At 39.4% G+C, this 14,190-nt stretch overlaps 1 protein-coding gene across 1 annotated transcript in view; it reads right to left on the reverse strand.

The window, feature by feature from the left end:
• The window catches only part of HCLS1 (hematopoietic cell-specific Lyn substrate 1), a 33,280-nt gene that overhangs the window by 2,898 nt on the left and 16,192 nt on the right, over nt 1-14,190 (reverse strand). The window contains exons 7-9 of the mRNA XM_069554847.1: nt 1,733-1,843; nt 821-876; nt 136-205 (exon numbers count right to left, since the gene is read on the reverse strand). Coding sequence (XP_069410948.1) covers nt 136-205; nt 821-876; nt 1,733-1,843 — 237 coding nt within the window. The remainder of the gene's footprint in view (nt 1-135; nt 206-820; nt 877-1,732; nt 1,844-14,190) is intronic.

The raw sequence follows: 14,190 nt of genomic DNA on the forward strand, positions 1-14,190 counted from the left end.
AATTTGAGGGTAGGGGTCAAGTCTACCTCAGCTAACCTAGGTAGTTAAATGCTTGGAGTAGGTAGTCTAGGAAGAAAAAAAGAATGAGAAGGCAGAGGAGATTGAGGAGCACAGAGAGAGGGAATTAAAACTCACCAGCCTCTATGGGTGTCGTCTTCTTGTAAGCTGTGGTTGGGGCCTCCATTTCATTGAAGCCAACAGCACTCTGCAGGCAGGAGAATAGTATGTGTAGTGGTGGGGAGAGGGAAGGGAGTGGTAATGACCCAGAAGGCAGTATCAGGGATTGGGGCCACTATAGGAGGTCTCCCTAAACTTCTGATGCTCAGTAGTAGTTAGACAGGGTATTCAAATATTGTTGTTTTGCATCAGAGAGATGGGTAAAAAAGTTCTAGGCTTGTAGGACTAGCTGTCCCTTTAAAAAAGCTCAGTGCTCCTGGAATTTCACATCTTTTAAGACCAGTTGCCTGGAACGCAGGAGTACATGAAGTACATGCAGTACATGGAGAGGCGCAGGGGAAGACCGAATGGAGTGGGGCTAGATTATTGACTGAGCTAATCAATACCAAGCAATCAGTGAAGTTTTAAATGCTTTTCCCTGGAGTCTGTCTGCCTCCCTGTCTCTCTCCGCCTCCTCACTCTTCTTGATAAAGCTCAGGCATCAGAAGACACACCCATTAGATGCTGAGGGCAGTCAATGGGAAGAGCAGGAGGACAGTGCGGGGCACCTGGCTTTGCTCATCCTTTTACCCACTTTGCCTCTCACTCCCCTCCATGGATGTCAGGGAACTCTTCCCAAGACACTGGTGCTCCGGTGCTTTACCTTATCCACTCGGTCCTTCTGGATGCCATACTGCCCGCCAAAGCCCTTGGCATAATCTGCAGGATGGAAATATCTGAGAGTCACAAGAGGAGTTAAATGCTAGAAATGTATGGGAAGAGGAGGGAGGAGCATTGGGAAGGAGGACCAGAAGACAGGAATGAGGAAAACAGAGAGAACGATGAGGAAGTGTGTAAGTCAGGGGATAGACAGAGGAATGTGTGGGAAAAGATGAAAAAGGATGGGGGAGAAAAACACCTGGGAGAGAATGGAGATATGAGACATGCGAAGAGAGGAACAAAAAAGAGAGAAGTGGCAGAAAACGGGAAAATATAAAGGAAGACACAGGAAAAATTAAAGCGAGAAGTTGCTGTGTAGCATAGGCAGCCCAGGCACTCTGTGATACCCTGGAGGGCTGGGATGAGGGGAGGGGAGGGAGGGAACGTATGGATAATCATGGCTGATTTACATTGTTATATGGCAGAAACCAACACAATACTGTAAAAAAATATTTTAATTTAAATTTTTAAAAATAGAAAAAAAATTAAAGTGAGCCCCCCAGCCATCCTCTATGTGTCCCAGGGAAGAAGGCCTCTCTCTCTCTGTGAAGCAGAGGGGCCTCTCAGATTCACAGCCAAATCACACTCTTGCCATCACCCAGCCTGTCCATCTTCACCCATTCCTCAATGACCCCTTCTCTTTGGTCACCTTCCTGTGTCCTGCTCCTAAGCTTGCTGCTCTCCTCTCCATCCCGGTGGGTCTCCCCCCACCTACCCCCATACATGTAATGCAGACTCTTCACCCTACCACTTCCTGCATACCTCATATTCTGGGTCCTCTGTGTCAACTTTCAGGAAGTGCAGAAGGAGGGCTCCATGTACGCTATGGCCTCCCTCCTCTCCAGCCCCAACTCACCTCTCTGGGATTCATGTTTCTCTGTCTCTCCCTTGTAGTCATATCCGAGAGCTGCCTTGTCCCGTTTATCCTCCTCTATCCCATAACGACCACCAAAGCCACGAGAGTAATCTACGGTGGAAGGAGCAGTTGTGAGAGCCCACTCTCAGGCCATGGGAAAGTGCTTGGAAGAAGAGTCAGGAGGGGTGGGGGCAGGATGATGGGAAGACAGCGGGGCCTGAACCAAAGGGAAATGGAGTTCTAAGCCAGGCTTTGTAAGTTTTAATTCAACAATGTTTACTCTTTTCCTCACTTCCATTCCAATATAGAAGATTATTTCAATTTTTTCCCGTCTTCAAAGAAGGAGAAAATACAGAGAGTGTAAGGAGAGACATCCAGAAAAAAAGACAGATGCACGTGAACTACATGCCTTTCCCTAATTCTATGCAAACACTTGGTAATTTGAGAAAGGTATAATGATCTTAAAAAACAACAACAACAACAGTAAATCTCAAAAGAAAACAAGAAAAAAAATTCCTGGCTCCAGGAACAAACAGATGAATCAAAATAGTAGATATGATGGTAATTATGAGCTGACACTGAAAACCCAAGCTGTTTTCAGTCACAAATTTAGTGCCTGGGGTATTCCCAGGATAGGATGTAGGGTCTGAGGTTCTAGTTTCTATACAAGAACAGGTAGCTGGAGCAAGAAAGTAAGGCTCTGCCCACTTCTATAAAATAATTCTAGAAAAGATCTACTTGTCCAGGGAAATGGTAAGAGGAATTCTAGTTTTTTAGCATTTGGAGAAGATTTTACCTATGAGATTTGTAAGCTCCAAGCCTGCACCTGAATGTGTGAGATACAAATACCCAGTTTCATACTACTTATATTATACAGAAATTCTAAGCTGAAAAATTAATTGAATACTGATATAGGAAAATATATACCACAGGAAGAGTAAGCATCAGAAAGATGACATGAATATGAGACAAAGTGGACTTCAAGACAAAATGCATGATAAGAGACTTAACACAATGATAAAAGGGTAATTTGTCCATCAGGATTAAATATGATGAATAAAAATTATCAGAATCAAAATTCATGAAACAAAGCAGAAAGAGAAAGAGACAAATCTATGACCATAGTAAAAAATTTTAACACTTTTCTCATTATTAATAAAAAATTTAGACAAAAAGGATCTATTAGAGAAGTCCCAAACCACATTATCAACAAGACCTAATTGGCATCTATAGAATATTGCATACCCAAACTTCATGATATACAGTTTTTCTATGCGCATATACTATCCACCAAGATAGACCATATACTTGTTCACATAAAAAGTTTCAGTACATTTCAAAAGATTGGAATATGAGATATTATATCCTCTAATTATAATAGAATTAAACTAGAAGTTCATAACAATAAAATAAGAAAATTTTCCAAATATCTGGAAAATGAGCAATTATACTTTTAAATGATTCATGGAGCAAAGAAGAAATGAAAAGAAAATGAATATTTTGAACTGAATAAAAAATCAAAGTATATATAACATTGTGGAATGTAGTAAAAACAGGGTGTTTCCCAGGTGGTACTGGTGGCAAAGAACCTGCCTGCCAATGCAGGAGACGTAAGAGACATTCAATCCCTAGGTCGGGAAGATCCCCTGGAGAAGGGCAAGACAACCCACTCCAGTGTTCTTGCCTGGAGAATCCTGAAGGCAGAGGAGCCTGGCAGGGTATGGCCCATAGGACTGCATAGAGTCAGACACGACTGAAGTGACTTAGCACACACACATATATAGTTTTAAGTACCCATGAAGTAAGCAAAGGTTTAAAATCAATTTTCTACATTTCTACCTTAACAAGAAAGAACAAACTAAACCCACATTAAAATGAAAGAAAAAAAAATACTGAAAAGCAGAATTCAATAAAATTTTTAAAACTAGTAAACAATGGAGAAAATGAGCAAAGTAAAGATACTTCTTTGAAATTAATAATAAATAATATTAAAGAACCTCTAGCAAAATAATTAAAAAGAAAAACTACAATTAATAATATCAGTAGTAAAAGTGAACAGGTCACTTATAGATCTTACAGAGGTTGAAAAAAAAATAAGGGAATACTATGAATGAATTTATACCAATATATTTGAAAATATAGATAAAATGGAAAATGTCCTTGAAAAGCATATATTACCATAATAAGAAAAAAATCAGAAGACTGACTAGACCTATATCTGTTTACAAAATCAAATTCATAATGGAAAACAATAATTGTAAAGAGAACATGGTCTTTACTATTAAGACCCTGGAACTCAGCCAGAAATAAAGGCAGAATTTCTCTGATGGGAAATATTCTCAATCCAGGGCACATAAAACAAATATCCCTTTCTCTCCACTGAAATAAATTTGCAAAATTTAATAAATTATAAACTATCAAAGAAATAAATAACCATGATGGAAAATAGATTAGTTGAACAGAAGAATTGGCATCCCCAAGAGCTGCAAATAGTATAACAATATGAAAGAAACTATAAAATGAGTATTTTAAAAATAACTAAAGCGCTTAAAGAAGGGGAAAATATAATGAAAGCAATACGAGATTAAGGAAAAGAAATCAGCAGATTTGCAATAGAATCAAAGGGAACTAGTACAAATGAAAAATAAATGAAATAAAGTTGAAAAATTAGTGGATGGCTTGAATAATAGTTAAATACAGCTGAAGGAAGAGTTAGAGAACTTAACATAGATCCAAGGGAATTACCCAGAATGCAACATAGCAAGATAAAGAGATGAAAGTAGAGAACAGAAATTAGAAGACATCAAGAACACAACTTGGGGTGTGGAGGGGGGCAGTCCAAAGATGGCAGAGGAATAGGGCAGGGAGACCACTTTCCCCCCCACAAATTCATCAAAAGATCATTTGAATGCTGAGCAACTTCCACAAAACAACTTTTGAATGCTGGTGGAGGTCACCAGGCACCCAGAAAGGCATTCTCTTCAAAAGGAGGTAAGACAAAATATAAAAGGCAAAAAGAGAGACAAAAGCATTAGGGATGGAGACCTGTCCTGGGCAGGGAGTAGTGAAGGAGGAGACGTTTCCACACAGTAGGGAACCCTCTCACAGGCAAATCTGTGGGGAGTTTTCGAATCTCAGAGGGCAACATAACTGGGAGGAAAAAAAAACAAACAAACCCACAGCATAGGTGCCTAACCCTGCCAGCAGAGAAGTAGCCCAGACACTCACATCTGCCACCAGCGAGCGGGTGCTGGACAGGGAGGCACCAGTGGCATCATCGGTCCTTAGGGTAAGGTCTGGGCCTGAATACCCTGAGGGCAATCTGAAGGAGCTAAAGTGAGATAGCAACTCAAACTGTGGGATTGCCAGAGAGAGAAAAAAAAGAGAGAGAGGACTTTCCTGCAAAAGGTTCCAACTAGCAGCCTGGCCCACTCACTGAGCTAAGGATTGAGCAAATACCAAAGGAGAGATAGCTGGCTGCATACAGACCCCTCCCCACCCCCACCAGAGGCAGAGAGGCAGTTGTGTGACAACCAGAGCCAGAGGCAAGGGGCTGCTCCAATCTCGGCCCCAAAGACCAGCATCATCCACCAAACTGTGAGCAGGCTTCCAGTTGCTAACCATGTCTTCCTGGATGATTGACATCTGCCAGGAGGGTCGCAGCCTGAGATCAGCTCCCCAGAGGAGACACAGGGCACACCTGAGACAGTGCTCTCACAGCACACCCAGGAAGCTGAGCACCCAGGACCAGGGATGTAATTAAGATGTATGGTCCCCCTTGGACACTGTGCTTGCCAAGCACCTGGTCACCTGAGCTGCTCGGACCGGGGAAGGGCACAAAACACATGCTCCACCAAGTCTGTGCCCTTGTGGCATACCCGAGAACCTGAACCCAAGCAACTTAGACCTGGGAAGTGCACAAAACCCAGGGCCTGCTTTGGACAGTGTCCTGAAAAGCACCCTGCAGCCTGAGCAGTGTGGACCTGGAAAGCACATGCTGCTGTGAGCTGGGGCAAACCCAGGGTGGTCCCAGAGCCGGAAGCACTGTGAGCACTTCCCACACATGCCAGCAATATTTGTTTGCAGTGTTCCTCCCTCCCCACAACACAGCTGAACAAGTGAGCCTAAATAAGTGACCACCTTCGCCCCCTTGTCTTGGGGTGGAAATTAGGCACTAAAGAGACTTGCAAACAGAGGAAGCCAACATAAACAAAGAAGAGGGAACTGCTCCAGAAGTGACAGGTACAACAGATTAAAACCCTGTTGTTAACACTGATTAAGCATTGGAGGGGGCCTATAGACCTTGAGAACAAGTACAAGCTGGAACAAGAAACTATATGAAACTGAACTGACCCCACACTGCTCACAACAGCTTCAGAGAAATTCTTAGATATATGTTTACTATTATCACTTTTTAATTTTTTTCAATTTAAGTTCTTTATTACTCCTTTAATTTTCATTTTTATAACCTACTGCTGCTTCTGCTAAGTCGCCTCACTCATGTCTGACTCTGTGCGACCCCATCGATGGCAGCCCACCAGGCTCCCCCGTCCCTGGGATTCTCCAGGCAAGAACACTGGAGTGGGTTGCCATTTCCTTCTCCAATGCATGAAAGTGAAAAGTGAAAGTGAAGTCACTCAGTTGGGTCCGACTCTTAGCGACCCCACAGACTGCAGCCCACCAGGCTCCCTCTGTCCATGGGATTTTCCAGGCAAGAATACTGGAGTGTGCCATTGCCTTCTCCTTGTAACCTATTATTGCCTTGCAAAAAAAGACCCTACTTAAAAGCAAATTTCATATATATATTTTTTATAATTTTTGTGATTGATTTTGTTCTGTATTTTTAATATTGTATTTTTGAGAGTCTAACCTTTACTCTAGATTTTTAATCTTTGCTTTTTGGTATTTGTTATCAATTTTGTACCTTTAAGAATCCAATCTTCAGTAGTATCCATTTTCACTTAGGGGTGTGATTACTGGCTTGATTGCTCTCTCCCCTTTCGACCCTCCCTTTTCTCTCCCAGGTCACCTCTATCTCCTCCCTCCCTCTTCTCTTCTCTGCTTAACTCTGTGAATCTCTCTGGGTGTTCCAGGCTGTGGAGAACACATAGGGCACTGATTACTGGCTAGATTGCCTCTCCCCTTTTGACTCCTCCCTCTTCTCTTTCTGGTCATGTCTATCTCCCTCCTCTCTCTTCTCTTCTCTATGTAACTCTGTGAATCTCTCTGGGTGTTCCAAACTGTGGGGAGCACATACAGAATTGATTACTGGCTAGATTGCTCTCTCCCATTTTGACTCTCCCTCTTCTCCTCCTGGTCACCTCTCTCTCTCCTCCTTCTTCTCTTCCCTATGCAACTCCGTGAAACTCTCTGGGTGTCCCTCGCTGTGGAGAATTGTTTCACCATTAACCTAGATGTTTTATCATTGGTGCTTATGGATGGAGAAGTCTTGAAGCTACTGTAAGAATAAGACTGAAAGCCAGAGGCAGGAGGCTTAAATCCAAAACTTGAGAACATCAGAGAACTCCTGATTCCAGGGAACATTAAAAGACAAGAGCTCATCCAAAAGCCTCCATACCTACACTGGAACCAAGCTCCACCCAAGAGCCAACAAGTTCCAGAGCAAGACATATCATGCTACTTCTCCAGCAAAGCAGGACTGCAGCATTGACCATTAAAAGAAAAGCTGTCCAAAGCCATACCAAACCCATAGACACCCCAAAGTTCACTACTAGACACTTCATTGCACTCCAGAGAGAAGAAATCCAGCTCCACCCACCAGAACACAGATGCAAGCTCCCCTAACCAGGAAATCTTGACAAACCACTAGTCCAACCCCACCCACAGGGAGCAACCTCCACAATAAAGAGGAACCACAAACTTCTAGCTTACAGAAAGGGCACCCCCAAACAGAGCAATCTAAACAAAATGAAAAGGCAGAGAAATATTCAGCAGGTAAAGGAACATGAAAAATGACCACCAAACAAACAAAAGAGGAGGAGATAGGGAGTTTATCTGAAAAAGAATTCAGACTAATGATAGTAAAGATGATCCAAAATCTTGAAAACAAAATGGAGTTACAGATAAACAGATTAGAGACAAGAATTGAGAAGATGCAAGAAATGTTTAACAAGGACCTAGAAGAAATAAAGAAGAGTCAATCAATAATGAATAATGCAATAACTGAGATCAAAAGTGCTCTGGAGGGAACCAACAGTAGAATAAGTGAGACAGAAGATAGAATAAGTGAGGTGGAAGATAGGATGGTGGAAATAAGTGAAGCAGAGAGGAAAAAAGAAAAAAGAATTAGAAGAAATGAGGACAACCTCAGAGACCTCTGGGACCATGTTAAACACCCCAACATTCAAATCATAGGAGTCCCAGAAGAAGACAAAAAGAAAGCGTATGAAAAAATACTTGAGATAATAGTTGAAAACTTCCCTAAAATGGGGGAGGAAATATCCACCCAAGTCCAAGAAACCCAGAGAGTCCCAAGCAGGATAAACCCAAGGCAAAACAGCTCAAGACACATATTAATCAAACTAATGAAGATCAAACACGATGAGCAAACATTAAAAGCAGCAAGGGAAAAGCAACAAATAACACACAAGGGGATCCCCATAAAGATAACCGCTGATCTTTCAATAGAAACTCTTCAGGCCAGAAGGGAATGGCAGGACATCTTAAAGTGATGAAAGAGAAAAACATATAACCCAGATTACTATACCCAGCAAGGATCTCACTCAAATATGAAGGAGAAATCAAAAGCTTTACAGGCAAGCAAAAGCTGAAAGAATTCAGCACCACCAACCAGCTCTTCAACAAATGCTAAAGGATCTTCTCTAGACAGGAAACACAGAAAAGGTTTACAAACTTGAACCCAAAACAACAAAGTAAATGGCAATGGGATCATACTTATCAATAATTACCTTAAATGTAAATGGGTTGAATGCCCCAACCAAAAGACAAAGACTGGCTGAACGGATACAAAAACAAGATCCCTATATATGCTGTCTACAAGAGACCCACCTCAAACCAAGGGACACAAACGAACTGAAAGTAAAGGTCTGGAAAAAGATATTTCATACAAATGGAGACCAAAAGAAAGCAGGAGTAGCAATACTCATATCAGATAAAATAGACTTTGAAATAAAGGCCATGAAAAGAGACAAAGAAGGACACTATAAAGGATCAATCCAAGAAGAAGATAAAACGATTATAAATATATATGCCCCCAACATAGGAGCACCTCAGTACATAAGACAAATGCCAGCAAGTATGAAAGGGGAAATTAACAGTAACACAATAATCGTGGGAAACTTTAATATCCCACTCACACCTATGGATAGATCAACCAAAAAGGAAAATTAGCAAGGAAACACAAACTTTAAATAATACAATGGACCATTTAGACCTAATTGATATCTATAGGATATTTCACTCCAAAACAATGAATTTCACCTTTTTCTCCAGTGCACATGGAACATTCTCCAGGATAGATCACATCCTGGGTCATAAATCTAGCTTTAGCAAATTTTTAAAAATTGAAATAACTTCAAGCATCTTTTCTGATCACAATGCAGTAAGATTAGATGTCAACTACAGGAAAAAACTATTAAAAACACAAACATATGGAGGCTAAATAACACGCTTCTGAATAACCAATAAATCATGGAAGAAATAAAAAAAGAAATTAAAATACGCATAGAAACAAATGAAGACATGACAACCCAAAACCTATGGGATTCAATAAAAGCAGTGCTAAGGGGAAGGTTCATAGCATTACAAGCTTACCTCAAGAAACAAGAGAAAAACCAAATAAATAACCTAACCTTACACCTAAAGCAACTAAAAAGAAGAAATGAAGAACCCAAGGGTTAGTAGAAGGAAAGAAATCTTAAAAATTAGGGCAGAAATAAATGAAAAAGAAACAAAGGAGACTATAGCAAAAATCAACAAAACTAAAAGCTGGTTCTTTGAGAAGATATATAAAATAGACAAACCAGACTCATCAAGAAAAAAAGGGAGAAGAATCAAATCAACAAAATTAGAAATGAAAATGGAGAAATCACAACAGACAACACAGAAGTACAAAGGATCATAAGAGACTACTATCAGCAACTATATGCCAATAAAATGGACAATGTGGAAGAAATGGACAAATTCCTAGAAAAGTATAACCTTCCAAAACTGAACCAGGAAGACATAGAAAATCTTAACAGACCCATCACACCACAGAAATAGAAACCATAATAAAAAATTTCCAGCAAACAAAAGCCCAGGACCAGATGGCTTCAGAGGCGAATTCTATCAAAAATTTAGAGAAGAGCTAACACCTATCCTACTTAAACGCTTCCAGAAAATTGCAGAGGAAGATAAACTTCCAAACTCACTCTATGAGGCCACCATCACCCTAATGCCAAAACCAGACAAAAATGCCACAAAAAAAGAAAACTACAGGCCAATATTGCTGATGGAAATAGATGCAAAAATCCTCAACAAAATTCTAGCAAACAGAATGCAACAACATATTAAGAAGATCATACATCATGACCAAGTGGGCTTAATTATCCCAGGGATGCAAGGATTCATCAACATTCACAAATCAATCAATGTGATATACTACATTAACAGATTGAAGGATAAAAATCATATGATTATCTCAATAGAGGCAGAGAAAGCCTTTGACAAAATTCAACACCCATTTATGATAAAATCTCTCCAGAAAGCAGGCATAGAAAGCGCATACCTCAACATAATAAAGGCCATATATGATAAACCCACAGCAAACATTATCCTCAATGGTGAAAAATTGAAAGCATTTCCCCTAAAGTCAGGAACAAGACAAGGGTGCCCACTCTCACCACTACTATTCAACGTAGTTTTGAAAATTTTAGCCATAGCAATCAGAGAAGAAAAAGAAATAAAAGGAATCCAGATTGGAAAAGAAGAAATAAAACTCTCACTGTTTGCAGAGGACACGATCGTCTACATAGAAAACCCTAAAGACACCACCAGAAAATTACTAGAGCTAATCAATGAATACAGTAAAGTTGCAGGATATAAAAAGACACAGAAATCCCTTGCATTCCTATACACTCACAAACAATGAGAAAACAGAAAGAGAAATTAAGGAAACAATTTCATTCACCATTGCAATGAAAAGAATAAAATACCCTGGAATAAATCTACCTAAGGCAATGGCACCCCACTCCAGTACTCTTACCTGGAAAATCCCATGGACGGAGGAGCCTTGTAGGCTACAGTCCATGGGGTCGCTAAGAGTTGGACATGACTGAGCGACTTCACTTTTACTTTTCACTTTCATGCATTGGAGAAGGAAATGGCAACCCACTCCAGTGTTCTTGCCTGGAGAATCCCAAGGACAGAGGAGACTGGTGGGCTTCCGTCTATGGGGTCACACAGAGTCAGACACGACTGACGCGACTTAACTTAAAGAAACAAAAGACCTATATACATAAAACTATAAAATACTAATTTAAAAGATGACGCAAATGGAGAAATATACTATGTTCATGGATTGGAAGAATCAATATAGTGAAAATAAGTATACTACCCAAAGCAATCTATAGATTCAATGCAATCCCTCTCAAGCTACCAGTGGTATTTTTCACAGGACTAGAACAAATAATTTCACAATTTGTATGGAAATACAAAAATCCTCGAATAGCCAAAGCAGTCTTGAGAAAGAAGAATGGAACTGGAGGAATCAACCTGTCTGACTTCAGTCATCAAGACAAGTCATTAATACTGATACAAAGACAAACATATAGATCAGTGGAACAAAATAGAAAGCCGAGAGATAAATCCATGCACCTGTGAGCACCTTATTTTTGACAAAGGAGGCAAAAATATACAATGGAGAAAAGACAATCTCTTTAACAAGTGGTGCTGGGAAAACTGGTCAACCACCTGTAAAAGAATGAAACTAGAACACTTTCTAACACCATACCCAAAAATAAACTCAAAATTGATTAAAGATCTAAATGTAAGACCAGAAACTGTAAAACTCCTAGAGGGAAACATAAGCAAAAGACTCTGACATAAATCACAGCAAGATCCTGTATGACCTACCTCCCAGAGTAATGGAAATAAAAGCAAAAATAGACAAATTGGACCTAATCAAACTTAAAAGTTTTTGCACAATGAAGGAAACTATAAGCAAAGTGAAAAGACAGCCTTCAGAGTAGGAGAAAATAATAGCAAAAGAAGCAACTGACAAAGAATTAATCTCAAGAATATAGAAAGAGTTCATGCAGCTCAATATCAGAAAAACAAACAACCCAATCAAAAAATGGGCCAAAAAACTAAACAGACATTTCTCCAAAGAAGACATACAGATGGCTAACAAACACATGAAAAGATGCTCAACATCACTCATTATCAAGAAATGCAAATCAAAACCAAAATGAGGTACCATCTCATGCTGGTCAGAATGGCTGCTATCAAAAAGTCTACAAACAATAGATGCTAGAGAGGGTGTGGAGAAAAGGGAACCCTCTTACACTGTTGGTGAGAATGCAAACTAGTACAGCCATGATGGAAAACAGTGGAGATTCCTTAAAAAACTGAAAATAGAACTGCCATACAACCCAGCAATCCCACTACTGGGCATACACACTGAAGAAACCAGAATTGAAAGAGACACATGTACCCCAATGTTCATTGCAGCACTGTTTACAATAGCTAGGACATGGAAGCAACCTAGATGTCCATCAGCAGATGAATGGATAAGAAAGCTGTGGTACATATACACAATGGAGTATTACTCAGCTATTACAAAGAATTTATTTGAATCAGTTCTAACAAGGTGGATGAAACTGGAGCCTATTATACAGAGAGGAGTAAGTCAGAAAGAAAAATACCAATACAGCATATTAACAAATATATATGGAATTTAGAAAGATGGTAACAATGACCCTATATGCAAGACAGCAAAAGAGACACAGATATAAAGAACAGACTTTTGGACTCTGGGAGAAGGCGAGGGTGGGATGAATTGAGAGAACAGCATTGAAACATGTATATTACCATATGTGAAATAGATCACCAGTGCAAGTTCGATCCTCAAAACAGGGCACTCAAAGCTGGTGCACTGGGACAACCCAGAGGGATGGGATGGGGAGGGAGGAGGGAGGGGGTTCAGGATGGGGGACACATGTACACCCATGGCTGATTGATGTCATTGTATGGCAAAAACCACCAAAATATTGTAAACTTATTAGCCTTCAATTAAAATAAATATACTAAAAAAAATTTTTTTAAAGAACATTACTTATCAAAATATTTTGAATTCAGTGAAAGCAGTGCTCAGGGCAATAATACATACATTAGAAAATAAAAAAGTTCTGAAAATCAGTAATTTAATTTTCCACCTTAGGAAACTAGAAAAAGAAGAACAAATTAAACCAAAAGTAAGCAGAAAAAAGAAACAAGAATTAGACAAAAAATCAGTGAAATTAAAAACTAGAAGCCAATAGAGAAAATCAAGAAAACCTAAAGCTTACTTGAAAAGATCAATGATATAGATAAGCCTCTAGTCAGGCTAACTAAGAAAAAAAGAGAGAACATAAATTACTCATACCAGAAATGAAAGAGGCTACATCACAACAGATTCCAAGGAAACTAAAATAATAATAAAATAATACTATGAACAACTTTATACCCACAAATTTGATAACCTACATAAAATGGACCAGTTCCTTGAACACTGCATCTGCAAAAACTTTCACAAACAGAAACAGATGATCTGAATAGGCTTGTATCTACTAAGTCCACAGTTGGGCAGTTTCTTACAAAATTAACATACTCTTGTCATAGGATCCAGTGTTTGTACTTTTTGGTATTTATCCTAAAGAGTGGAAAATGTGTATCTACACAAAAACCTGTGCACAGAAGTTTTTAGCAGGTTTATTCATAATTACCAAAACTTGGAAGCAATTAAGATGTGTTTCAGTAGGTAAATGGGTAAAAAAACTGTAGTCCATCCAAACAAAGGAATAATATTCAGGACTAAAAAGAAATTAGCTATCAAACTATGAAAAGACATGGAGGAAACGTAAATGCATATTACTTAGTGAAAGAATCCAATCTAGAAATGCTACATGGTATGTGATTTCAACCATATAATATCCTGTAGAAGGCAAAACTATGGAGACAGTATCAGTGGTTGCTGAGGAGTGAGGGAAATGAACAGGCAGAGCACAGAGGACTTTTAGGGCACTGAAAATACTTTGCATGACAATATAATGATAGATATATGTCACTATACTTTTGTCCAAACTCATAGAATGTACACCATCAAGAATGAACCTTAAAGTAAACTATGGAATTTGAGTGATTTTGATATATCAACTTAGAATCATCCTTGACTTTAAAAAAAAAAGAAACCATTCTGATCAATAATGATGATAACGGGGGAGGCTATGCATGTGTAG

Source organism: Ovis canadensis, chromosome 1, assembly GCF_042477335.2.
Source record: "Ovis canadensis isolate MfBH-ARS-UI-01 breed Bighorn chromosome 1, ARS-UI_OviCan_v2, whole genome shotgun sequence".
In the NCBI taxonomy this organism is placed as follows: domain Eukaryota; kingdom Metazoa; phylum Chordata; class Mammalia; order Artiodactyla; family Bovidae; genus Ovis; species Ovis canadensis.